The sequence below is a fragment of the Garra rufa genome, chromosome 3 (genome assembly GCF_049309525.1).
Source record: "Garra rufa chromosome 3, GarRuf1.0, whole genome shotgun sequence".
Classification (NCBI taxonomy): Eukaryota; Metazoa; Chordata; class Actinopteri; order Cypriniformes; family Cyprinidae; genus Garra; species Garra rufa.
In genome coordinates, this window is record NC_133363.1 from 12,471,872 (window position 1) to 12,499,298 (window position 27,427).

Consider the following 27,427-nt stretch of genomic DNA (forward strand, 5'->3'; position numbering starts at 1 on the left):
AAGGACCTTTCATTGCTTTTTCAGTGGTTTCTGTGTCTGTGATGTATATCATTATTGAGAGAACTGTGATAAATATTTAATTATTTTTCCCAACCCCCATCAGTAACCATAAAAACCACCAAAATACTGAGAGTAGAGAACAAAGACTTTCAATGAAGGGTTACAATACTGTGTTAACATTGTATTAAGCATGACTGAGGTAACCTTGTTTTAAAACTCTTGATGGCAGCATCAAAAGCTGTGTCTAGGTAGCCAGATAAGAAACCTGCTCTAGTTTATTGCTTTGCAACTGAAGTCTGTAATTCCCCTTCTACAACACCAGATGGAGCAACTGCAGATTTTCATTGTGTCTTTGCTTAAAGAGATAAAACACAATAAAAATGAAAAATATGTAATTATTTATTCACCCTCATATCCCCCATATTGTCACACCCCCGGACTTTCCTGTTGGTTTCTCCCATTCTCCCCCGCAGCTCTGTGTGTTTTGGTTTCTCCCTCATCGTCTACAGCTGTGTCTGTTATTAGTCTGTGTATATAAGGTGTGTGTTTTCCCCTGTACTCTTGTTGGTCTTTAATGTTACCCTGATGTTTCCTCTCGATGTTCCTGTGTCTGCCTGTTCCCATTTGGATTTATTAAATGTTCGTTTTGATCTACGTCGTTGTTCGTGTGTTCCTGCCTGAGTTGTGACACATATAATGTCACAGTGTTTATTGTCCATACAATGGAAGTAAACAGCCAGGTCAACAAAACTGTTTGGTTAGTAACATTCTTTTTTAAATCTTCTTTTGTATTCCATAAAAAAAAATACAGGTTTGGAATAACATGAGGGTGAATATATTTTAGGTTCAACTATCCATTTAAAAAAAAAGTCCTATTATTACATTTTTTCAAATGTTGCCAGTTTATTAACTTTGGCCTTGAATTGCAGTATTGCAGTGGATATGGTTAACAAACCAAGACTGGCTTTAAATTATTTATTTATTTGAGACCTTGAAACCACAAAACCAATCATAAGTGTCACTGATGTATGGTCTGTTAGGATAGGCCGATATTTGGCTGAGATACAAATATTTAAAAATGTAGAATCTGAGTGTGCATATTTTTTTTTTATTAAAAAGCATATTTACAGTAGGAAATTTACAAAATATCCTCATGGAATGTGATTTTTACCTAATATCCTAATGATTTTTGGCATAAAAGAAAAAAAGTTTTGTGGTCCAGGGTCACATTTAACAAACAAACATGCATTTTCTTTACATTTGACTTATTACAGCTAAATAATCCTGAATATATATATATACACACACACATACATACACACACACACTGGAATAATACAATGAACCAGTGTGGTTGTTTTCTTTTTTTTTTTTTTAAGTAGGAGAAGCACAGATGTTACTTGCCAATGGCAAAAAAATGTGTTCTTGGATCTACTTCATTATTATATCATTAGCAGTGTTGCTCCCAAATGCTTAACAAACCACTACCAAATGGTGAATGTACCTAACAAAATAAATGACCAAGCTGCATAATGATATTTTTCAATTTCTAATAACAAAAATAACATCACTGCAAAGCCCTCTGCATCCATCTTCCTGCAAGTCAAATATTTTGAAAAAAAGTGTTAGTGATGTATATCATGATTTCAATTGGCTCATTTTCATGTGAAAGCTCTCTCAATCATAGTACATAGAAGCCAAGTGGGGCAAAAATACATTAATTAAAAGATATCATCATGCCCTTATATATTGCAATTGAAGAACAGCATTCAGCCAGGACCCAAAATGCCATTTTAGAGTCTGGTTACTGAATATTGATCTTTGCTCAGTATCTGATTTTTAGTGCTGTTTAGGCATATGCATATTGCATAACCTTTAAAGAAGGAGGACATTTAAACAGTTGTTCCCATGAGCATAGATTTAAAAATTGATTGCAAGAATACATATCTTTTTTCTGATGAAGATAAATGTATCCTCATGTATGAAATGTGCATTATTTATTTTGAATGCTCAACCTACAGACTGCATTAATACCAGTAAATAAAGTATTTTTTAGAAAATGTGCACTTTAACTTAATTATGTGTGTTGAGCATTTTACAAGGATCTATTTATGCAATTAGCATTTGATTGGTAATTACATTTTAAATGCCATGAGATCTTACAATATACTTGCATTTCTAATCTAATATTTTCTGAAGCCCCGACAAACATTATGCTGTTATGCAGATATAATTAGAGGCTATCATAAGGGAAAAGGATAATTTGGGAAGCCATTGTATGCATATGACTTTCTTAGCCTCTATCCCTTTAAGAACAACAAGGAGAGCATGAGTGGGGGAGGGGAATGGGTTGGGGTGGAACAGTCCTGTAATGAGCATATTCTAGAGACACTCAGCATCATATGGCTTCAGACCATCATGGATACCCACCTTTAAATATGCACGTAAACATGAAGGAGGAGAGGACCAAAGAGCAGGACTTAACCGATTTTGGACGCTTTTAACCAGTCTTCCAGGAGAGAAGCTTCACCTCTACACCACAGCAGGAGCGCAGAAGGGAAAAGAGAGAGCGAGAGGGAGCAGCATTAGGAAAAATGCTGTGCCAGATTGATCTCATTTAACACATAAGCGAGGAAATACTGTCATTTGATTTGGAAAACATGATCTAGAGGGAGGCCTTAACACCATCCGTGCTTCGAGGCTATGGATGCCCTCCTGTTTTTCTGCATTTTTGTGAGCCGGAGCGGTACGTTCGGGGGCCGTGTAATGTCTGATTGAGTGTATCAATGCTGCTGCTGTGTGGATCTCTTTGGCTGTGGAAAAAAACTAGGCCTTGTTTGCCTGCTGATCTCCACGCAGGGAACACGGAACGCGGCTGTGTGTCTCAGCCTGTTGGGACAGTGCAGAGAGGAAGGGAGAAGCTCACCATCTGCATGCCCGTTGGAAGTAGCATGCACAATAAAGACATCCATTACCAAAGGCCATGCACAACCAGGCAGGAGCTATAACACCAGGACGGTAGCCTGGTAGACACTTCTTCACCCCTTTAAATCGTCTGGACTTAAAAGCACTGTTTTCTTTTTCTATACGTTCAAAATCTACTTGAAGGACGGGAGGAATTTTGCTGTAACACTTCCTGTCTAGTTGATCGCAGTCTTCCTTTTTTGCTCGCCAATTGCAATTTTTTTCCACTTGACATTCTGAAGATTTGCCAAAACCTGTTTCATGCATGTCCACTGGAGGCAGGTTTGACTTTGATGATGGGGGGTCGTACTGTGGAGGGTGGGAACAGGGCAAGGCGCATGGCCGAGGGGTCTGCACGGGGCCCCAGGGCCAGGGGGAGTACGCAGGGGCCTGGAGCCACGGATTCGAAGTTCTCGGAGTTTACACTTGGCCCAGCGGGAACAGTTACAAAGGAACCTGGGCGCAGGGCAAGAGGCATGGCATCGGCGTGGAGAGCAAAGGGAGGTGGGAGTACAAGGGGGAATGGACACAAGGGTTCAAAGGCAGGTACGGGAAGTTGGAAAGCACTAGCAGCGGTTCCCGTTATGAAGGCACCTGGAGCAACGGCTTGCAGGACGGATACGGCTCGGAGACCTATTCGGATGGAGGTCAGATTCTAATAGTATTTGCTGTGTTCAGATAGGGTCTTGAACAGCAGGAAACTAACCACATTAACTGAATAGATCTACCTGTTTTTGGGAAGTTGTTCCGTTGACATCAAAGGCTGTGCTTCCAATCAATCCTAGAGTAATTTGGCACACATACATCTGACATTTGGTAGAAACTAATGTTAGTTAGACTTGGCAGATGCCAGAAGCAAAACTAGTGGAAAACCACTCAACTTTGCAGGCAGCATGAGCAACTTATATGTGACCCTGGACCACCAAACCGGTCATAGGGGTCAGTTTTATGAAACATCATCTGAAAGCTTAATAAATAATCTTTCCATTGATGTATGACAATATTTGGCCGATTTGAAAATCTAAATATTGAGAAAATCACCTTTAAAGTTGTCCAAATTAAGTTCTTAGCTATGTATATTACTAATCAAAAATAATGTTTTGATATATTTACAGTAGGGTTAATATCTTCATGGAACATGATCTTTACTTAATATCCTAATGATTTTTAGCATCAAATTGACCCAAACAATGTATTTTTGGCTATTGCTACTAATATGCCTGTGCTACTTAAGACTGTAAGATGACAAAAAATAGCACTTGAATAGGTGGAAGAGACAATAGCCAGATGTTAGTCCATTAACTAACAGAAATAGAGAATAGAAAGTGTTTTAAAAGAAAGCTCTACTTCCACTTACATAACACTGTAGTCATAAAGTGAGACTGCTTTGCTTCAGTGATATTCTGAAAATAATAGCAAAATAGTAATTAACACATACTCTACAGCATGTGCTTAAAAGGATCAAATTTCACCATATGAACTAATTTACCACGCGTATCTCAAGCACAGACGCCTCTGTACAGTAAATTACCATGGAAACTGACCGGCAGCGGGTCATTATGTCACTAGAGACTCTTCGCTGTGCTCGCTGATTGGCTGTTTCACATTCTTGTGTAATCCGCTTCCTGACTTGTTACTGAGATTAATGCGGGAAATAGTGATACTGCGATTTGGGCACGAATCATGTCCTTGCACGCTAAACAGAAACAAACGTGTATGTTCACTCGACAAACGTACCCTTTTAGATCAGTTTAAAAATCAATCCAAAGCAGAATATGATCGACGTGAATTCTGTACATAACCATTTTGCTCTTTGACTAAACAGAATAGTAGCTTAATATTTTGGCGAACTACCCAACAATAACGAGATAACTCATGTCAAACATTTCAGCACCCTGGACAGTTACTATCGCCACGCAGCATCTGTTACATTTCAAACCGTCACAGTAATAAAATAAAGCTTCTAAATGTATTTTAAAACGTGATCTCACCTTTTCTAGAACGTTCCAAATTAATTTAGAAAAGTCATGTAAGTTCTAAACGAGTATCATAAGTCACTTAAAATAGAAATGTGAATGTGTATAAAGAGGAGTGAGAATACTCTGATTGGACATCCATTTACTTAACGTTACCAGTTGTTCGTTTTATGTAATGTGTTTCAAAACCGGCGATTTTAAAAACTTAACAAAAAGTCTAAACTAAAAGCACATTTCATTTTTTATGCATTTTAAAACTTAATTTTACTTAACCACCTATTTAAGATGCATAAACGGATGTCACATAACAGTGTGACATTATTTTAAAAGACTAACAGTGAGCTCTGTAATGGCTTTATTATGTTCATGATACAAGGATAAGCCTCCCTCAAGAGTCGCAGGGGGGAAAAAACGTGTTACAATAAGGATAAACCACAAACTGTATCCTATTTCCTGTTCATTTCTGTCGGTTTGACATTTAATAAAAAAACAAATATTGTTATTTTTTCTCATTTCAGTATACAGTGTATAACTGAGCTATAATAACAATTAAAAATACAGACAAAGATGGAAACCCCATTATGCACATTCATTCCATTTGTGGTTCTGGCCCTTTTAACCATGGTGTGTCTTTTTTTTTATTTTTTACAGTGCCAGTTATTCAACAGTTATTGAAGAAACTATATATTTATAGATCTGTTGTTTGCATCATATGCAGTAAATGAAATAAGTCTTATAAGATACACACATTTGCAGCCTTTAAAAATCACCACAAATTGTCAAATGACCTCAAATGTAACACTGGACCACAAGACATATCCAGATAAAAATATATGTATGGTCAAAATTATTATTTTTTTAATTTTATATATATATATATTTTTATGCCAAAAATCATTAGGAAATTTCCTGTAAATATATCAAAAATTAATTTTTGATTAGTAATATGCATTGCTAAGAACTTTATTTGGACAACTTTAAAGGGGACAACTTCAGAATATTTAGATTTTTTTGCACCCTCAGATTGCAGGTTTTCAAATAGTTGTATCTCGGCCAAATATTGCCCTATCCTAATGAACCTTTAATTGATGGACACAGCTTTCAGATGATGTATAAATCTCAATTAAAAAAAAATTACCCTTGTGACCTGGTTTTGTGTTCCAGGGTCACAAAATTAGCTTTTTGTCATTGAGTATAATGATCTCATGAATCAGGAGGATTTTGAATGCAAATAGGTGTTTAGAAAAATGTCTTGGTTGTTGTCATTTAGTGTTTTAGAATGAAATCAAATCAAAAGGGCCTTTTACCCCTATTGTACAAGTAATGTGAATAACAATGTGAACTTTGGTCTATTCCTGTTCCTCTCGCAGGCACATTCCAGGGCCAGTGGTTGAGCGGTATGCGTCATGGCTATGGAGTGCGACAGAGTGTGCCTTATGGCATGGCAGCCATCATCTACTCCCCTATGTGCACCTCCATAAACTCCCTACGATCAGATCACAGCGAAGGGGCTCCCACTCCAGAAGATGGCTCTGGTGTCAGTGGGGTGTCTGGCAGCCCAGTGGGGCGTAGTGGATTTGTACTTTGTGCTCACAGTGAAGCAGACAGGCACAGGAAGAGGAAAGGCCGCTTCCGACAGTCCATACTGAGTGGTTTAAAGTTGCGGAGATCTGAGTCCAAGAGCTCTCTGGCCAGCCAGTTAAGCAAGCAGAGTTCCTTCTGCAGCGAGGCAGGCATGAGCACAGTCAGCTCAGCCGCCTCAGACATCAACTCCAACGTCAGCTTAGGTGAAGCGGAGGCAGGGGGCAGTGTGGATGCCACTGTCACTGAAACATATGCTGGCGAATGGAGGAATGACATGCGATCAGGGTGGGGAGTAAGTCACCGTTCAGATGGACTTCACTATGAAGGTGAGTGGTTTGGAAACAAGCGGCATGGCTATGGCTGCACCACCTTTCCAGATGGAACCAAGGAAGAGGGAAAATACAAGCAGAATGTTCTGGTGAGTGGCAAGCGGAAAAACCTAATACCACTCCGTACCAGCAAAATCCGTGAAAAGGTGGATCGTGCTGTGGAAGCTGCCGAGAAAGCTGCAGACATTGCCAAGCAGAAGGCTGAGATTGCATTGTCCAGGTAAGACATAATAAGCGCAAGTCTCATCACAATTACCCATGATCCAGAAAGAGTTACAGACATTTCTGCAAGATACAACTAAATAAAACCCAATATTAGGTTGTTTATGGCTAAAAAGTGGAGGAAAGGACAATCAATATCAAACGAGAACCAAACCTTCTTACCACTGAATCAAACTGTCTTACTTTCTTCAGGATGAGCCATGCTAGAGGAAAGGCAGAGGCTGCAGAGGGAGTCGCACAGAGAGCCCTGAAGGAGTGCCGTCTGGCCAGGGCTATAGCCAAAGAACTTTCCCCCTCTTTCCATCACTATGGGAATGGTCAGTGAAAAATACCTAAATATAATAAAAAGAAATCTAACAATACAATTATACTATGTATAATGTATATACAATACTATGTTATTTGTGACACTGGACCACAAAACCAGTCATAAGGGTCAATTTTACATTGATGTATGGTTTGTTAGGACAGTATTTGGCTATGATAGAACTATTTTAAAAATCTTGAATTTGAGGGTGCAAAAAAAAAATCTAAATATTGAGAAAATCACCTTTAAAGTTGTCCAAATTAAGTTCTTAGCAATGCATATTACTAATCAAAAATTAAGTTTTGATATATTTATGGTAGGAAATTTACAAAATATCTTCATGGAACATGATCTTTACTTAATATTTTTGGCGAAAAAAGAAAAATCAATGATTTTGACCCATACAATTTATTTTGGCTATTGCTACAAATATAACTGTGCTACTCAAGACTGGTTTTGTGGTCCAGGTCACATTTTATAATGCATTATTTAATGTGACCATGTCTTTTCTGTTTACTAGGACTGGAGTGCCAGAGACCAAAGCATCAGGACAGAAAAGAGAAAGAGCTGGAGGTGGTCTCGACTGGAACAGACAGCCCTGAGCTCTGCACGCCAGACACAACTCCCCCAGCCCAGACGCCTGACCTGAGCCCAGTTCTGAGCAGCCCGTCCTCACCCCCCTGCAGCCCACCTACCCATCGCACTAGGAATGCTTGTTTCATGCGGCAGAGTGCTGTGGATGAACAAGGAGGGGCTGAGATTCAGGTTCTAGTAGAAGGTAGAGGCATGGACACCATGAGAGGTGGGGCCAACAGTTGGACTGCTGAGATGTATCCTCACAGAAGAGGAAGCAAAGGGGAGAGCAGTCGCTCCACAACCCCATCCTTGCTGGAAGAGGAGATTGGTCATGTTAATGGACATGAGAATTCCTCAACTCATCACCCATGGGAGAACGGCTCCTCTAATCACAAGCCCATTGAGCATATGACCCCCGAGAAGGTGTGGGATCAAATGTCCTCCAATCAAAAGCCCTGGAAGCATGTTTCCTTAAATCAAAAATCCAGGGAACATACGATTTCCAGGGAACGGGAGCATAAAGCATCCAATCACAAATCTGTCGATTGCGACTCTTCCAAGTTCAAACCACAGGTGCACATATATTCCAATCACAAGTCAGCGGGTCATAATTTATCCAATCACAAGACCAATGAGCATGCTTCCTCCAATCACAAACCAAAGGAGTTTATTTCTGCACACGACAAACCACACGTTTCATACCATTATAACCCCCAAGAGCATGTTTCCTCCTATCACAAACAACACGAGCATGTCCACTCCAACCACAAGCCAAGAAAGTCCTTCACCAATCATTCGGTTGGTGAGTCTAGCTTGAATGCATACCAGCTGTCAGAGCGTGGAGCCAACAACTCCACTCTGGAATGGACTGTTGAAAACAACTCCCAGTGGATCTCTTCCCATTCACATCTGCAGGAGAAAAAAGAAGGGGAAAATGATTATCGGGTTGAAATGAGGTTCCAGCCCCTAGACTCCGTTTCCCATCAGAACTTTGGCTCTGGCACGAAATGCTCGGGTCTCCAAGGGCACAATTTGCAGAGACTACGTCAGCGAAACCATGAAGGCAAAGAATGGGGTCTTGCAGCCAGGGAGGGGTCCATGGACTCTGTGCAGATGCTTGACACCTTGAATGTTGGGGTTGACGTGGAGGAATGGCCTTTGCACAGGGACATTACTCTTTCACCCCCTTTAACGTCTTCTCCAGAACCACTGGAACAAGAAGGAGAGCATCTGAACCTGATAAAGACAAACTCAGTAAGTAAAATAAAAGGTGACAATGTTCTATATGCCTTATGCCAGTGGTTCCCAACCTTGTTCCTGGAGGCCCTCCAACACTGCAAGTCCATGTTCCATGTCTCCTTAATCAAACACACCTGATTGAGATCATCAGCTCATTAGTAGAGACTCCAAGACCTGAAGTGGGTGTGTCAGACAAAGCAGAGATGCAAAATGTGCAATGTTGGGGGGCCTCTAGGAACGTGATTGGGAACCATTGCCTTATGCTATTGTTTAGTGGAGCACAACATTTCTAGTTCTGGTATTAAACTCACATTCCTCATAGAAAAACTGACTTCTAACAACCTACCATGAGCTCTGAGGTGCTTAAGTTATGATATGTGCCAAAGACTTTATATATAGGAAGACAGTGCACTCCTATTACTTATGAATGGGAGAAAGTGCAGTGCCCAATAAGGCGAATAATCCCTCCCTTCTAAATGAAAGAGCCAATAGTTGATTAGTAAAGTCAACACAGAAGCTCCGGTTCCTGTAGAAACAGGCAGCGTTCGCAAAAGTATGTGCTTAGAAGCTGCAAGGCAATGTGATTAAAATTGTGTTTAATGCAGCAGCTCAGTTCTAGGTTTAGAACTACACTACCCATAATTCAGAAGAGAGCTCCACCAATCAGAGACGTTACAATTATCATGGTAACGTAATATAGTCAGAAGTGACCACTCATTCCCATTAAAGAATTGTGGATGACTCAATTTATCAGTCTGACCATTGAGCTACTAATGTTTTTTTTTAACAATAATATAGTGTTTTTGTATTTAAGTAGTAATATCTTAGATCTCAGAGTTGGCTGGTTTCATTTAAGGATTAGACCCCTGTATTGAAGATGTTTTAATCCCTATGGAGAAAATGAATTGGAAAATACTTATGGAATCCAGGCCACTGAAAAAGTGGGCCCTGTTATGGTCACTGCTATTGTGTAAAATGCTACATGATGTATATCATGCTGGAAATGTTAGGACGGAGCACACAGTATCTAATAAGGATCTGGAAGCGGAACTTTCTAAATGTTACATTTAGTGTTACTTTAAATGTGTAATTACAGTGTTTCTAATCAGAAATGTTACTCTCTTTCTACAGGGCTCCAGCTCTGTCCTGGTGGTCATGGTGATATTACTCAACATTGGTGTTGCCATTTTGTTCATTCATTTCTTTATTTAATCATATGGCCTATAGAATGTCAATAACAGTATTGGTCATCATCAAGAGTAAGATATGCACACAATGCACACTTAGCACCACTTCTTAATATAAGGAACCCAGAAATCACAGTAGTACATGTCTGTGTAAGTTGGGCAAGTCCATGTAAATTGTAAACTTCCTTTATGGTTCGATTTATTATATAATTCCATTATAATCCATTAGTTAACTTTGCTTACTTTTTCCTCCATTCCTAATAAAGGTCCATTTACAATATTCTGTAGAACTGAAGTATTACACACATTTAGGTTTTTTAATATACAGCTCGTCTGATATGTTTTACCACATATTTAACAGTTACAAAAGATTATTTCACACTTATTTGTTTTCTTTTCAATTGCACATAAGGCCGGAGACATTATTGAGTGACGAGACTCGCAAGATTAATGTGCAAAGATGGTCTTGTGGTTTTATGTACTATGATATAGTTGATGTAAGATGCGATTCACTTATATATAACCAAGACTACACACCCTCCCCCCTCCCACCCACTGTATTCCAGGGTACAGCCCTATATGATCGCTGCAGACGCTCATTATGTCATCCATAGAAATCAACCCCTTTCATTTACATACCCTGATCCGACACACCTACAAGTCTGTGGTAACAGCTATCTTAAAGGGCTTCATCATAGCGCATTTTCATTAAACTCATGCCGTTCGAAGCAGATAAGCCTGCAGAATCCTTTCCACACTTCTAAATCCCACCTCACCGAATTTCAGCACAATCCAGTCGTGTAGTTCGTTTTGACTCACCGAAAACACGTTCACCATTGAAACACTGCTATGCCAAACTCACTACTAAAGAACCTTCTGTGTTTTCTTGTACACCACATGATGTCACATCTGCTATGGGACATAAAAGTACAACAGAGGTGCAGCAGTGGCTGAGTATTCCGGCTCATACTCGATAAAGTTTGAGACTGTTACCTTATGACCACTGCTTTCAATATATATTATTCTATATTACTGAACAGTTAACATATTTTAACAAGTTTGCAAGATATCATTGATATGCTGAGTGCCTTTTTTAATTGAGAAACCATCCCAGCGAGCAGGTTACGTACTGATGACCGCTCATACAGAGGTCACGTGAAACGGTTTGTCTCTATCCCACCCCACCTTTGAACAAATCAAGTTGGCTTAAGAACTGAGCCTAAGCCTGTGGAGATTTTTACAGCATGTTTGTTAGCCTGTTCTCTTCTGCTGTTACTCTGTGTGATTTTCTGCCTGTCTCTCTGTCCAGCAACTTAGATAACAATTGGGACTGAAAGCAGTGTAAAAATACCAGCTTATGTTTCTCAGTGGGACCTGACTGACATTATCTAAATTAATGAATGATAAACTGCTATTGTATATTTTATACTACTCATCCAGTGATATCATGTTGTGAGATCATTGCATGCCTAAGCATGCCCTTTCTTACGCAATGATTTATGAGATTGTTTCCAAGTTATGTGGAAAATTAATAAAATGTTTGAGGTTATGTTGTGCCTTTTAGTCATCAAAGAAAACATTCACACAAAAAACACAATCTTCCATTTATATATCAAATGTCAATTTGGTAATCAACAAATAACGGAGCCCTGGCAAAAATTCATTATGAGATGAGCCACTCGTACATACACATAGATGAAATTGTGATGCTAAATATGGAGTTTGTAGTCCCACTTTACAGGAGTGCCAGAATTATTTTTAAAAGCATCACCACAGCCCAGTATGGTTGGTCTAGGAAGTTCAGCCTTACAGTTGAAGGAGCCAGTCTTACATGTTGTTGTTTTTTTCATTCCAATATGTACATTATAGCTAGATAAGTCTGAAGTTTTATGTGATTTAAGCCACTTTTGAAATGGTAATGATTCCACTGGTGACAGATTTTATTAGACATAATCTTGACCAAAACTTGAAAGATTTCAAACTCTCTTTGCTCTTTTTGTATATAGCTGTGCATGCAGGAAATATCCAAGGGAAAGTGGACTGGCTTGTGTTTTCATAAGGATTAATTATATTATTATTATATATAGCCATTTTGAATATAATGAGTCATTTGAAATATTATTTTTTATAATATATCTACCTAAATACCAGTACCACATTATATTGGACTAATGTGTTGTCTTTCAGTAAATTATGTGGACTGATCTGTATTTCGCTTCAATAGCCTAATAATACACCCAGAATAAAACGTCAGTTTTAACAAATTACATTTAAAAATACATATTCAGAAAGAGTGTTGATGGGTTTTGTGATATCATTTAGAATAAGATATTCTATAAAAATGCACTTATTCCTTTAGGATTTGTAGCATTTGAGTCGAATAAAAGTGTAGAAAATATGTTTCAGAATACATTAGCCTGTCTAAATTGCACATGCTACAGTCATTCCATATAAACGTTGCAACGCCATTGTGAAGACAGACTTATTTCATTATTTGATTGCATGTCATGTAACATTATTACATGACATGCAATCGTCAGAGAGAACGAGCGATTTGAACGATTCGCTTATGTATAAGAAAATCAGTGATTTTCCATCGCCTTGATTCCGCCCATATCATCGGGGTGTCCGCCTTGTTCGAGGGGCTGGTCGTAGAGGTCCGATGCGTCACGTTTATTTGGGCCTTCTGCATCCCACTGGCAGGGAAGCGCCCGATTTTTTTCTCCCTGCCTTAAAACGTCCTGTATATATTTATTCCAAGCGTGGATCTTTGGGAAAACAAGGTATCGATGGGAAAACGCGACGCAAAGTAGGTTAAAGCCACTGAGGTGGCGGCTGCTGCCTGTTTTAACGCAATAGCTACAGTTTAGCGTACTGGTAAACACACTTGCATGGGGCTTTGCGTATCATTTACATGCAGTTCTGCAGACACGTTATGAATTTTTGCAGATAATGCCTTTATTGCATGTGTTATTTGTGAGTCATATAAAATATAGCGACTGCAGACGGTGGTATTGATATAGAGAAGAGCATTAGCAGCGGTGGCTAACCCTGTGTGCTTCGGTCAAACGCTAGCTGAAGTTTTCTTGCACACAAACTGCGAATAAAAAACAAGGAAACTGTTTAATGCCAGGCCTTACGCTATGGCTTTGCACAGAGATTTGTAATATACGAAGCATGGCTTAATTTCTGCACCAGTTAAAGAATTAAGAGCATCAAAGGAAATTCCTGATTTCTCCCTTTTTTTCCCAGGCTAGCAGGCAGTAGGCTTTACAATTCGTTTTTTAACTTGCTGTGTGATTCTTACTGTGTGTTGCATGGCATGATTATTTGTGTTGTATTAGTTTTGTATTTCAAACCGCATATAAGTTGTTCTTGTCAAGTGTGTGTAAGCATGTTGTAATAGGAATTTTGATTCGGATTCAACTACAGATGAGATCTAAATAACGCAGTGGTTCTAAACCTTTTTGACCTCTGCAGCACAGTTAATTTCGTTTTGCGAAATTTAATTTTCAAGAACCATTCTTAAATTAAAAACAGTGGTTGAGGAATAAATATGATGTCAGTTTATTTGTATGTCTTCAGTGACATTAACTTTAATTCGATTTTATTATTATTATTGTAAAAGAGTTTATTTTGAGTTGACGTTGTGTCCTCCTTGGATGAGAACCACTGATGTGATGTAATACTATGATTTTTTTTTTCTTCCAAAAGCGTAAAAGGTTTGCTTTGTGTAATAACCCACTGTTTTTCTTATTGCAGGTATACATTTGGAGTCAATTCTTTGTAGTTCACTGGAGAACATTACAGACGCCCCCCCTGGATTGGTATTTAAAAATTAAAAATTCTCCTTGTTGAACACACCAATCACACCATGAGTGAGCTTACCCAAAAGTCGTGAACCTCTTTACAAGACTATTTTAGTACCATTTACTTTTCCAATGAACTGACCATCACTTGTTTGGAACATTTTGTGCAATCAGGTCCCAAAGTGCTGATCCCTGAAAGCTGAATTCATACATGTACAGTGGAAGAATGACAGAAGCATGGCAACAGCAACATGCAGTGGCCCCTCCTCCTGTTGGGCACCCCCTTCTACAAGGGGCAGAGAATGCTTTGGGCAGTGCTGCGTACGGTATTGTCCTACAGGCAGACCCTGCGTTGCAGCAGTCTCAGCATGGCCAACATGCCCAGCAGCACCCACTGCCAGCTCAGCAGCCTCAGCTGCAGGTGGGAAGTGAAGGTGGCCACAAATGTGGTGCTTGTGGCCATGATATTTCACACTTGGCCAATCCCCATGAGCACCAGTGCATGGTTAACCAGGACCGTTCTTTCCAGTGCACTCAGTGCATGAAGATCTTCAACCAAGCAACAGATCTTCTTGAGCATCAATGCGTCCAGGTTGAGCAGAAGCCGTTCGTGTGTGGTGTGTGCAAAATGGGATTCTCCCTTCTCACATCTTTGGCACAGCATCATAATGAGCACACCAATGGAAACAATCCTATGAAGTGCTCCATTTGTGAAAAAACATACCGCCCAGACTCCGCCTCTTCAAACCCTCAGCAACCTTCTACTGCGGAGACATCGAGCGACGGGGCAGCTATGGGTTCCTCCTCCACTACAGCTTTCCAGGGCTCTGACCGTCCATATAAGTGCTCAGTGTGCAATAAGGCATTTCGTCACCTTTCAGAACTCTCGCGTCATGAAAGAGTGCACACGGGCGAGAAGCCCTACAAGTGCGACACTTGTGAAAAGAGCTTTAGTCAAGCTTCTCATCTGGCGCACCACCAGCGCACTCACAGTGCCGATCGCCCATACAAATGCGCAGTTTGCGAGAAGACCTTTAAGCACAGGCAGCACCTGGTACGGCACATGTACGCTCACTCGGGTGAGCACCTTTTCAAGTGCAACCTGTGCGAGCTTCATTTCAAGGAGTCGTCTGAACTGCTGCACCACCAGTGCCAGCCAGCCGGAGAGCGACCCTTCCGTTGCACGGCATGCGGGAAGAGCTTCAAACGGCCCTCGGACCTGAGACAGCACGAGCGCACCCACTCCGAAGAGCGGCCTTTCCAGTGCGAAGAGTGTCAGATGAGCTTTAAACAACAGTATGCGCTCGTTCGCCACCGCCGTACGCACAAAAACCCAGCAGATCGCCCTTTCAAGTGCAATCAGTGTGACAAAGGTTTCCTGCAACCTTCCCACCTGCTGTATCACCAGCACGTCCATGGTATCGAGAGTCTGTTCAAATGTGCCGCTTGCCAAAAGGGCTTCAGACAATCCGGGGAACTTCTAAGGCACAAGTGTACAGAATCGAACTCTGGATCGAATGCCGCAGAGAAGCCGTACAAGTGCGACGTGTGTGGGAAGGGCTACAAAAAGTCATCGACGTTACAGAGGCACCAGAACTCCCATTGCACCGAAAAGCCGCTGAAGTGCTCGCTCTGCGGCCGCCGCTTCCAATCCTCGTCCGATTTCGTGCAGCACCGTTGCGACCCTGCTCGGGAGAAGCCGATGAAATGTGCAGACTGCGAGAGGCGCTTTAAATACTCATCCGAGTTGCAAAGACATCGAAGAGTCCACACAGGAGAGAAACCCTTTAAGTGTCCCACCTGTGACAAGGGATTCAAACAGCGAGAACACTTGGCCAAACATGGCATTGTCCACTCCCGTGAAGCCCAGTTCAAGTGTGTCTGGTGTGGAGAGTGTTTTGGAGAGCTTGGGGCCCTTCAAGAACATACAGTTCAACACACTGCTGAGGGAGGGGGCTATCCAGCATCCTCATGCATAGAGTAGTTACTGTCTGCTGTTGCTCCTTACCAAGCAAAAATACACTCTGCACACAATAGCACCATTGCGATTTACTTGCATATATTTAGTGAAATTGTACGTTTTACATATCCCACAAGCATAGCAGTACTTGTTGGACTGGTAAGGAACTGCGTAAAGTGTCAGCTTGTAAAAGTCTTGATGTACCTCTGGGTAGATATCGGCAACATTGCATCTACTCCACAGACAGAAACTTGCCTCAGTTCTATACAGAACCGAACCGCACACATAAATGGTTGCAACTCAGAAATAAGCTTGTAAAAATGAACGATTTTATCTCACGTGCAACTCATTATACATACACCATGTGCTTAAGCCTGGTGTTTCCAACTAAGAAAAAGCTGATTGGTTTTACAAGGAACTAAAGATTTAGTTTGAGTTCTGCTTTGTATCTAAAATTCAGTATATCTAAAACAAGACGCGAATGCAGTAATGCAGCTATCAGTGACAGCTTTGCCAGAATGACACAAATTGGTATGCAAGAGGTTAACAGCCTGGATCTGCTTTTTGATCTTCGTACGATTGACCGCAACTAGATGTCTCATTGCGTTGGTTTTGTTTCTTTTTCTTTCTAATTATTTGGCCTTGTAACTTTTAAATTAACTGCCTTTCTTCCAGTATCTCCATCTCATGCTTCCATGTTAGCTATGGAAGTTGAACACTGTATGGCCATCTGGACAATATACAGTAGTGATTGTATGTATTCGTAATGTATAACTCCCATCACCTAACCCATGATGTAACAGGGTATATGTATGCATGAATAGCCTAAATAATTTAAACAGTTTGTTGTAATCTGTCATTAGTGCAAACTGATATGTTAACTTGTAGGCGAAGGACTACACAGAAAAATATTAGCCATTCTTTTTCTCTAGTGCATTTTGACTCATCTAACAAAGACGCAATAGTTTGCAAGCAGTTCTGAGAGTAAATTTACAGTAGTACAAAGATTTACAGTTACTTTTTAACTGCCAGGCAACCTAGAACAACAATGAAGTATTTTTGTTTGCAGATTGCAAACAGACGGCGTTGCGTTAGCTAAACAATGCTGTAGAATTTGTAAAGTTATCTGTACATGGATGTTTTGTATCGCTTTGACATGAGTACAGTGCTAGGATTTAGTATCTGTTTGTGTATCATCATACTGTAGACTGTGCATGTGATTGTTTCCTCTTGTGAGGATATGTTGGTTCTGTTTCGGTGGATTATTCTTTTGCCACACACGACTTGTTCAGTTTCTCTGCCACAAATTCTTTCTTTGCTTGGTATTTCTTCAGTTGCTATTCCATTTTGTGCTTTCCAAATTGGATCAGTTGACAGTGGAGCCTTTGATTTGGGGTAAAATACTAAACCACAGATAGACGTGCAGATTTGGACGGCAGCAACTTTGTAATTATAAAAATAAATAAATAAATAGTTTTAAACGAATTCAAGAGTACAAATACATGTAATATGTTTAAAAGAATCTAAAAACACAGTATTAACTAGTAGTAGAGTGTTTTTTTTTTAAACTTCAGAATCCTTACAATGCAGTGTCTAAATGTCTAAGCATATTAATTGAATCCATATTAACGATACATTGTATGATTCTATCAGCTTGAATGTAAACATTGCAAACATTTCTTTTTCCCTTTCCATGCCTCTGAAAGCCTTATTAACATTAATGGCTTATGTGTCAGTATTGTTTGTTCTGTTACAGATATGTGTACTCTTATTTTCATGTGCATTAAATGCAGAGACTGAATGGTATCATTGCTTGTGAAGCAATATTTTTGATGTCCAGACTGTTAGCGTGTTGAATCAAATAAATTATTTCTGTTTTGTATTTGAGCAAAAACAGGTTTTCCCACCATCTAGCACCTCCTCCTGTTTGTCACTCAAGCCATCCCAATGTCTGTGTTTCTAGATAAGGCAGTGAAGAGACTCAAATTGTAAATATACCATAATGTGTTGTTGTTGTTTTTTTTTCATTATCACAAAGGTCAGCTAAATGAATAAATGTGTGGCATGTCATAACTACAAGGCATTTACAAATTAAATGTTTGTAAACATAGATAACTGTTGTATTATTTGTGAACCAAAAGGTAAAATAACAACAGACCATGTTGAACTTTGACTAATTTGACTTTAAAAGTTTAGACTCTTCAGTCTAGTGAAATATTGGTAAAGAGAACAATATAATAGGAACATTAATTTGGCTATCCTACATTTTTTATTTGTAAAGGTGTCGGACTCTATAGTGTTTGTTTATGGTCTAAATGATGTGGTATCTCATACATATACATCTTACTATCATTACAAACAAATAATGTTATTATTTTATAACAATATATTATTTATGGAAATAAAATGAATTGCTAAATGAGCAGTTCACTTTCAGAACAAAAATTGCAAAAAAAGATGTTCATATCTTTCTTTCTTCATAAGGAAATTATTTTTTTCGAGGAAAACATTTCAGGATTTCTCTCTATATAATGGACTTCTATGGTGCCCCTGAGTTTGAACTTCCAAAATGCAGCTTCAAAGGGCTCTAAATGATCCCACCTGAGGAAAGAAGGGTCTTATCTAGCAAAACGATTGGTTATTTAAAAAAAAAAAAAAAGCAATTTATATACTTTTAAACCTCAAATGCTCATCTTGTTTAGCTCTGTGTAGAGATAAAAAAGTATATAAATTGTAAATGTTTTCAGAAAATAACTGATCGTTTTAATAGATAAGACCCTTCTTCCTTGGCTGGGATCATTTAGAGCCCTTTGAAGCCACATTTAAACTGTATTGTGGAAGTTCAAACTCGGGTGCACCATAGAAGTCTATTATATCGAGAGAAATCCTGAAATGTTTTCCCCCAAAAAAACAATTTATTTTATGACGGAAGAAAAGAAAGACATGAACATCTTGGATGACAAGGGGGTGAGTACATTATCTGTAAATTTTTGTTCTGAAAGTAAACTACTCCTTTAAAGCAGAAAAACTGCTGTTTGGGATTCTACGCTTTAACATTCAGTTGCAGTTCTATTTCTTGCGACTTTTATTTTGAAAAAGGTACCGGAAGTACATCCAGCATTTCCGGTGACTCCATCTATGCGATCGCAAAAATCGACAGGAGTGCTATCCTAGGGGTGATATCCGCCTACCTGTCAGCGGATCCCTCGACCGCTTACTGAATCTAATTGGTGGATCAATGGAAGGAATTGGGAGAGTCCATTTGAAGATTAATCGGAAATCTGGAGTCGTGTGTGGGTCGAAGTTGTAGTGGCCAATTAAAGCCATCCATCGATATCGCTAGCTTAGCGCGTTGATCCGGAGGGAGCGCTATTAAAGTGAGACGGCTGAACCGCTGTAATGAATATTATAATAAACAGTGATGCTCAAACACTGTTCACGTCCCGAGACAATCGATCAACTAGACATTTCGGTTGCTTTGCGTTGTTTATGTTCCGTTTTACCGCGTAGCGACATTCAGCGGGCTTGACAGGTCTGTGCTTCAATTAAATATTCTTCATTCTCCTCCCCTTGCATCACTGTTTATTTACATGCAAAATACGAGGGCTGCGACAGGCAATCGCTTATGCATATATTACGATCTTTTTAAAGCTGTTACTTTATTTATTTTTTAATTTGTTTACGAACGGATACGGATTTTTTTTAGGCTGCCTTGATGGGCATTATGAAATCCTGACTTTTAATTCCTGAATAAGCTGGCGGTCCGTAAGAAAATAAACTGGTTTCTGCAGCGTTTCGGACGCCCTTTGCTTTTTGCCTTGGCTTTTAGTGGTGCGAGCGTCAGCGCGAGGTCATGCGCGCCGCTGCTGAGCAGCTGTCAATCACAATTGCTCGCGAGAGATCGCATTGAACCGGCTTGTTACCACTTGTACCACAATACTTTCTGCAGTATTTCACAACAGAGGCGGTCGGCTTGTCGCTATCGTTTGGAGAGTCTCGTAGTAGTAGGTGGAGGGAAGGCGGATCGACTGGCCAAGCCCGCCATGCCCGGTCCAGTGAGCAGCAAAGCACGGGTGTATGCTGATGCCAACACTGTGAAGAGCAAGGAATACTGGGACTATGAAGCACATGTGCCTAGCTGGAGGTACAGACATGTTATTTTACCATGATTTCCTTCAAAAAAAAAAAAAAAAACAGTACCATGGAAATAGAATGGTGCTTGATTGACATGTATAGTGTATACAGTACATTGTAATTGTAATCCATGATACTTAAAAAAAAAAGCATGGTAGTAGTATGTTGACAAAAAAGTGTCAGAAAACCATGGTCTTACCACATTACTTCTTGGTAAACCATTTTGCACAATTCTATTTATTTATTGCTTACTGTGTCTTATTCAGCAACCAGGATGACTACCAGCTTGTACGAAAGCTCGGAAGAGGCAAATACAGTGAGGTGTTTGAGGCCATCAACATCAACAGCAACGACAGAGTAGTCGTCAAAATCCTGAAGGTAAGAATTGCTTCTCGTTGTCTGAGCATCAGGTAGAGGCATTTTCTTAAAGAGAACGTCCACCCAAAATGATCATTTTGCCATTGTTTACTCCTCTTCATGTTATTCCAAAGCCCATCCAGATTTTCGAAAGAAAATTTTGTTTTTTTGTCCATGTCAAAGATTATCATGAACGTACATGCATAGAAGCACATTAAGGGTCAATTTTTTTAAATTAAGATTTATGCATAATCTGAAAGCTGATTAAATAAGCTTTCCATTGATGTGTGTTATGATAGGAGATATAATATTTAGCTGTGATACAACTATTTGAAAATTGAATCTGAGAGTGCAAAAAAACCTAAAACTTGAGAAAATCGCCTTGAAAGTTGTCCAAATGTAGTTCTTAGCAATGCATATTTCTAGTCAAAAATCAAGTTTTGATATACAGTCGGAAATTTACAAAATATTAGGGATGCACCGATACCAATCGGTCGATAAAGCTTACGCGTTTTGTCAGTAAAGCCGGTTCTGTAATCAGCGGTAAATGCCATCAGGTGCGTGATTTCACGTTGAGCCGTATATACTACACACAGCCGTTGTTTACCGACGAGCTGCGCATAGCAATGTTCATTATCAGTGTGAATGTGCGCAGCTCGTCTGTAAACAACGGCTGTGTGTAGTATATACGGCTCAACGTGAAATCACGCACCTGATGGCATTTACCGCTGATTACAGAACCGGCTTTACTGACAAAACGCGCAAGTTATCGACCGATACATATCGTGCATCCCTACAAAATATCTTAATGGAACGTGATCTTTACTTAATACTCTAATGATTTTTGGCATAAAAAATAGTTTTAGTTTAAGAAATATACCCATGCTACTTATGACTGGTTTTGTGGTCCAGGGTCACAAATATGGTTAACAGATGTTCAAACATGCTCACTTAAATTTTAAGAGCCAATGTTTTGAATTTAACCGATTTAATGTGCTTTATGAATATGCATTGATCAATGTTTATATGTGAATAAAGGCTTAAATAAATCAATTTGTCTTATAAAGTGAAAGACTTTGATGAAACTGCACAATTCACATTCGTTACTTTTACAGTGTCTGTTGATTACATTGGTTTCTAGTGGTTGGACAAAGATGATTTGTCTTGCGAAGATGTTCAAGATGAAAAGATGGAATGAACAAAGATGGAAGACAGCATTTTTGGCTGAGCTAACCTTTTAATGTTTTTTTCTTTACTTTTGCAGCCTGTTAAAAAGAAGAAGATTAAGCGTGAGATCAAAATTCTGGAGAACTTAAGAGGAGGAACCAACATCATTCGTCTGGTAGACACAGTGAAGGACCCTGTGGTAAATTTAGATCTAGTATATGCAGCTGTTTTCAGCAGAATTATGTTTTATTGCAAATTTAGTCCCAACACATTTTAAAATGTTGTGTATTATATTAATACCAGGCCCACCCTGATTTTGTGACATCAGCTCCATTTAACACATTGGGCCAGATTTATGAAACAGACCAAATTAGGTTTAGAGTGCAATTCCATAAAAGCGCAGATGGAAGGGGAAAATTCTGCATGTGATTTACTGAAAATGTGAATATTAAAGAACACATATGCAGCCAGATCATTTCCATAATGATCAGCGCAATCTACCAAGAGCAGCACAGGTTACTACCTGCTTTTTTGGGGCGTTAAATAATGGTGCAAATACCAGTAATCTGACAAGCACAAATGTTAGTAAATTGCATGGTGTGATTAATTTTAACTCTCCTCCCATAAATTTTGCATCTGAAAGGGAACCTCCTGCAAATGCATATTCAATAAGGTCAGGTGCAAAAATAACTGTCCACGCCTTTTCTGCACTAATTGTGTACTGCACATTTTTAGTAGTAGACAGTTTGTACTGACGCAAGCTGTTAGCAAATCTGGCCCTATGTATCATATTTAAATCATTTTCAGAATCGGCAGATTTGTTTTCCATTCCCCAAGGCGTAACTGCTTCTAAATTAGTGTCAATTTGTCACAAAATAGTTCATGAAGGAAACCAACAGGCAGTGTCTATGTATTCCATCTTTGTAATGGTTACATTTCTATGCTTTTTTTCTTTCTTTTGGTATTCCAGTCTAGAACACCAGCCCTTGTCTTTGAATACATCAATAACACTGATTTCAAGGTATCACTTTTAATTTTTTTTTCTCTTTCTCTATATAAACTACTTTTGATCAATTTTATCTTGATCTCATCAGTAGAAGAAGTTAAACTGAAAAAATGCAACATTGAATATCCCACATAATGTTGTTCTGATTTGTAGGATCTCTATCAGAGACTAACAGACTTCGATATCCGGTTCTACTTGTATGAACTTCTCAAGGTGGGAATGCTGTGATGTACTTGGAATAAGATTACACGATTACACTTTCATTTATTTTGAAGAGGAGAGTGTGTAATGTGCATGCGCTTTGTCTCTTTGCAGGCACTGGACTACTCTCATAGCATGGGCATCATGCATCGGGATGTCAAACCTCATAATGTCATGATAGACCACCAAATGAGAAAGGTGAAGTCAGATGAAAGCATCGTTTTTGAATGTTTTCCTAGCTAGTAACTGCAGATCAGTGTTGCTGACCTGATGTGTGTGGGGCTGTTTTCTTTTTGTTTGAACCTGGTGTAGTTGCGGCTAATAGATTGGGGTCTTGCTGAGTTCTACCATCCTGCACAGGAATACAATGTAAGGGTCGCCTCAAGATCATATAAGGGACCAGAACTGCTGGTTGACTATCAGGTATGGTGTTCGTCTTATGTTCATGGTCTCGCCATCCAGTTTTGGGGAATAAACACTTTAGGTTTATATGATTTTCAATGTAAATGGCCTAAAATATGTCCCTTGTCATGTGTTCAGCCCTATTCAGATAGTAATTGTTTCTCATGGGGCCATAAGGTAATTTCAGCATTTACAAGGGCTACTGGTTTTATTGCCACCTAAATCCATGTTGTTGTGTTTTGCTCCCACCACCCATGTCATTCCCTGGCAAATGTTCGAAAACACCAGGGTTGTGTGGTAATTTAATTGCCATTTGAATCCGCATCTCTGTTTATAAGAAGTGATCAATCCAAAAGTCGTTTCCATTTAAACAACAGTGTCAAATTACCTGTTTTTAAAATAGGATATTTAAATAATCAAATACTAAATAGGATGTTATGATATTAAAATGCAAAAGTCTTTGTTAATAAACATTCAATGAAATATTAATTTATTACTTGTCCAAGCAAAAACAGACAGCTATTTAGAGCTGACAGTCACGTGACTGACCATTTGAGCAGGTTTTCAGGATCACTGAACTTGCTCCTCCACTTTGAATAAATCACTATATGAATGCAGGACTTATTTTTTACAGACATTCCCATGAAAAACAATTAGCCTCGCAATAGGGCTTTTATTGAACAGACAAGACCAGATTTAAGGAGGCAGTCTTACGTGGAGTTAACTGTTTCCCACATTACCATGAGACATTACAGTTAAGTCTCCCAAATGATTTGCAGATGTATGACTACAGTCTGGACATGTGGAGCTTAGGCTGCATGTTAGCCAGTATGATCTTCCAGAAAGAGCCATTTTTCCATGGTCAAGACAACTATGACCAGGTAAGACTTGCCATTCTACTATGGAAATTATTACAATATGTAATCTTAAAATAGTCAATATGCTAACAGCAGAATCTTTCCTACAGTTGGTCAGAATTGCCAAGGTTCTTGGAACAGAAGAGCTATTCAGCTACCTGAACAAGTATCACATTGAATTGGACACACGTTTCAAAGATCTGCTTGGCCAGTGAGTCTGAATTATTGACAGTGATTTTCCACATTAGTCGATTTTTAAAGGAGTGTTATTATTCTCTTTTACAAAGTCTTTATTTTGTTTTGGGGGTGCACTAGAACATGCTCTCATGCTTGGTGGTTCGAAAAACGCATTATTTTTCACATAATTTACATTATTACAATAGCTTTCTCCCCAGGTTGGCACAAATGGCTCGATTAGTTCTGGGTTTGATGAAGGTCCGCCTTCCGAAAAACGAAATGTGTTGTGATTGGTTAGCATTCCCCCTGGGTTGCAATTGACGAACAGCTTAGACGGCATTTCAGTACTGCCACGCCCCTTCCCAAAGCAGCAAGTTACGTTTAGCTAGATTATTACATAAAAACACATCGGATTGCTAAAGGAGGCTTTTACTGACCACTCCGAAGCCATGTGAGGCACATTTTATTATGGATCGACTTGTTTTGGACCGATGGAGAGAAACACTTGTCTATGCCATTCAGCTTGGGAATGCCAGGATTATTTTTAATATAACTCCAATTGCATTCATCTGAAAGAAGAAAGTCATATACACCTAGGATGCATGGAGGGTGAGTAGATAGTGGTCCCACAGTAGTGGTCCTATCGTCAACCTGTGAGATCGCCGATACATGATTTATCATGTCATTGTTATGCTAATTTATTTAATTATTTACATGCCCGAAACCAGCTCCAGCATAAGGCTAGTGAAGCTATCTACACTGTATAATGAATAAATCTCTTACCACACACTGCACTTGTCTACAGTGCGGCTCCGGCGCAGCCACCGATAATCGTCACTGTAGTCAATGCTTGTGTTTACATCAGCCGTGGCTTCGCATGTGTTTCGACCCTCTATACCGCACACGTCAACGGCGCAGCTCTAGCATGGCTACCGGAGCAGTTCGCGGACACTTCAGTCAATGCTTGTGTTTAAGCACGCTAAAGCATCCCAGAAGCAGCTGTCCATGCTACATTGCAAAAGTTAGGCGAATCCTCCACCTCGTCCCTCCCCACCCGCCAGCGTTTCGAATTTACGTAGGAGGGATTTATTTGAATGATATTGTAATGGACGGTGTAGTGACATCATAGCATCCGGAAAACAAATGCTGTAGTCCAAAGGAGCTGTTCATTGTAGTTCTTGAAAAGGGATTTTTTTAAAAACTAAATATCTCCCTTTGGAGTGGACTTTGAGATTTGTAACTTTGTAGATGTTTTTTATGCCCAAACATACACACCACACACTGGCCAAAATTCAAAAAGTGAAAAAGCATAATAGGACTCCTTTAAGGATCTGTGTACAAAGTTGGTAGTGATGCACGTATAGCACATATAAATTGATTGCTGTGTTAATTTTATTATCAGTAATCAGTGATCTAGTGATAATCTTGTTTTGTTTTAGAAGCAGACTGCACTACAGCTCCATTCTAGATTGTCTAGATTGCCTATAAAAGTATTATACTGGCAGATGATATACACACTTCTATAAAGTAGTGAGCAAATGAATTCTGCATAATGATTTTGATAATTGCTAGTGTTTTAATTTTGAAATTTCAAACATCTTCAGGCAGACACGCAAGCGGTGGGAGAATTTTGTTCAGCCTGAGAATCAGCACTTGGTGAGCCAGGAAGCTCTGGATTTGCTGGATAAACTCCTGCGTTATGATCATCAACAGAGACTGACTGCCCAAGAGGCCATGGAACACCCCTACTTTTGTGAGCCAGTTTTCCTTACTTGCTTTGATTTAACAGATTTTAGATATTCAAGTTATTTTTTATTAGACTGATAGACTACCATTCAAAGGTTTGGGATAAGTTTAAAAAAATAATAGTATTTTATAATGTTACAAAAGATTTTAGAACCTGTTTCAAATAAATGTTGTTCTGTTTCTATTTTTTGAGTTTTTAACTCAAAATCAAAGAAAAAAAGAGGAAATCAATACCTTTTGTAGCTTTAAGGATTCATCTATATTGAATTTAGTATTTATTGTTTGATAACTTAATTCAATTTCTGCATATTGCCTACTTGATGAAGGGCACAGGTATCTAAATATGACATTTATTATAATGGGTTTATGTGAAGATTGTTTTAAGTTCTCTTAAATTAGAAGTTATTTTTTAAAGTCTAATAATTGTTAAAACTGATAGCTCTCAATTATACCGTAATGTTGAATGGCTACGTCATTGGTTAAATATTAGGAAAAACTAAACTAAAGTTTTTATAGAGATCAGTAGTATATCAGTGATATTCACCTTAAGTCATAAAAATATGCCATTAAACAAATATTTAAAAAAAAAAAGTACTGTCTTTGTTGTTTCTACATTGATTTGAAGATTAAATGTGAAATTACTGCAAAATAAAAGTGTATTTAAAAACTTTAATGGTAGGTAGAAATAATCACAATTAATTTTACAAAAAAAAATGTGTGATTAGTTAGCTTTTTTTTATCGCTTGACAGCGCTAATTTAAATGGAAAAAAATTGTAATTATTCCAAACTTTTGACTGGTGTGTCCCACTCTAAGTGAAACCATATGACTTGGCATCATTCCTCTGTAGTTCCTGTGCTGAAGGGACAGCCTCTGTCAAACTCAGAAGGCGCTCTGGCAATAAGCAGCTCAACCACAACATGATGGGCTAAAAGCAGGTACAGGATGACACATACAGTCAGTATGCTATCTAAATCTATCTAAAATGCTCTTTTTAATCATTTTATTCATTCTTTTGAATCTTTCTTCTAGGAAAACCTTTTTACCTCAACGTGTCGTGCAGAGACATGCTGCCTTTCAGGTGTGAAGCTTCAGTTTACTGGAGCAAGAAGTTATTAAGCAACACAAGACTTGTACAGAATGAACACAACGGGCTGTAGTCCCTCTCCTACATTCACTTTGTATTAGTGCTGCTTGCCATCGTTATCTAGGTACCAAACTGGTGTTT

At 39.1% G+C, this 27,427-nt stretch overlaps 3 protein-coding genes across 3 annotated transcripts; all 3 read left to right on the forward strand.

Annotated features, from left to right (window-relative positions):
- The first annotated feature begins 2,365 nt into the window (after positions 1-2,365).
- On the forward strand, positions 2,366-11,923 carry jph3a (junctophilin 3a). The gene is made up of 5 exons (XM_073835712.1): positions 2,366-3,611; positions 6,311-7,073; positions 7,268-7,392; positions 7,903-9,212; positions 10,329-11,923. The coding sequence occupies exons 1-5, from the start codon at positions 3,230-3,232 to the stop codon at positions 10,407-10,409; spliced, it is 2,661 nt and encodes an 886-aa protein (XP_073691813.1). The 5' UTR covers positions 2,366-3,229; the 3' UTR covers positions 10,410-11,923.
- Positions 11,924-12,988: 1,065 nt separating this feature from the next.
- Positions 12,989-17,959, forward strand: znf319a (zinc finger protein 319a). Its single transcript, XM_073836856.1, has 2 exons — positions 12,989-13,193; positions 14,147-17,959. Exon 2 carries the CDS (start codon positions 14,405-14,407, stop codon positions 16,175-16,177), a length of 1,773 nt encoding a protein of 590 aa, XP_073692957.1. The 5' UTR covers positions 12,989-13,193; positions 14,147-14,404; the 3' UTR covers positions 16,178-17,959.
- Positions 17,960-19,295: 1,336 nt separating this feature from the next.
- Positions 19,296-27,421, forward strand: csnk2a2a (casein kinase 2, alpha prime polypeptide a). Its single transcript, XM_073836857.1, has 12 exons — positions 19,296-20,297; positions 20,554-20,665; positions 21,909-22,010; positions 22,782-22,832; positions 22,971-23,030; positions 23,133-23,216; positions 23,331-23,441; positions 24,200-24,301; positions 24,388-24,488; positions 26,059-26,207; positions 27,050-27,137; positions 27,232-27,421. Exons 1-11 carry the CDS (start codon positions 20,197-20,199, stop codon positions 27,121-27,123), a joined length of 1,047 nt encoding a protein of 348 aa, XP_073692958.1. The 5' UTR covers positions 19,296-20,196; the 3' UTR covers positions 27,124-27,137; positions 27,232-27,421.
- The last annotated feature ends 6 nt before the right edge of the window (positions 27,422-27,427 follow it).

Coding starts and splice junctions, on each gene's coding strand:
- jph3a (XM_073835712.1), top strand. CDS start 3,230: ATGTCCACTGGAGGCAGGTTTGACTTTGATGATGGGGGGTCGTACTGT. Junction 3,612..6,310: donor GGAGACCTATTCGGATGGAG/GTCAGATTCTAA, acceptor TTCCTCTCGCAG/GCACATTCCAGGGCCAGTGG. Junction 7,074..7,267: donor GCTGAGATTGCATTGTCCAG/GTAAGACATAAT, acceptor TACTTTCTTCAG/GATGAGCCATGCTAGAGGAA.
- csnk2a2a (XM_073836857.1), top strand. CDS start 20,197: ATGCCCGGTCCAGTGAGCAGCAAAGCACGGGTGTATGCTGATGCCAAC. Junction 24,489..26,058: donor TTCAAAGATCTGCTTGGCCA/GTGAGTCTGAAT, acceptor AAACATCTTCAG/GCAGACACGCAAGCGGTGGG. Junction 26,208..27,049: donor CATGGAACACCCCTACTTTT/GTGAGCCAGTTT, acceptor ATTCCTCTGTAG/TTCCTGTGCTGAAGGGACAG.
- znf319a (XM_073836856.1), top strand. CDS start 14,405: ATGTACAGTGGAAGAATGACAGAAGCATGGCAACAGCAACATGCAGTG.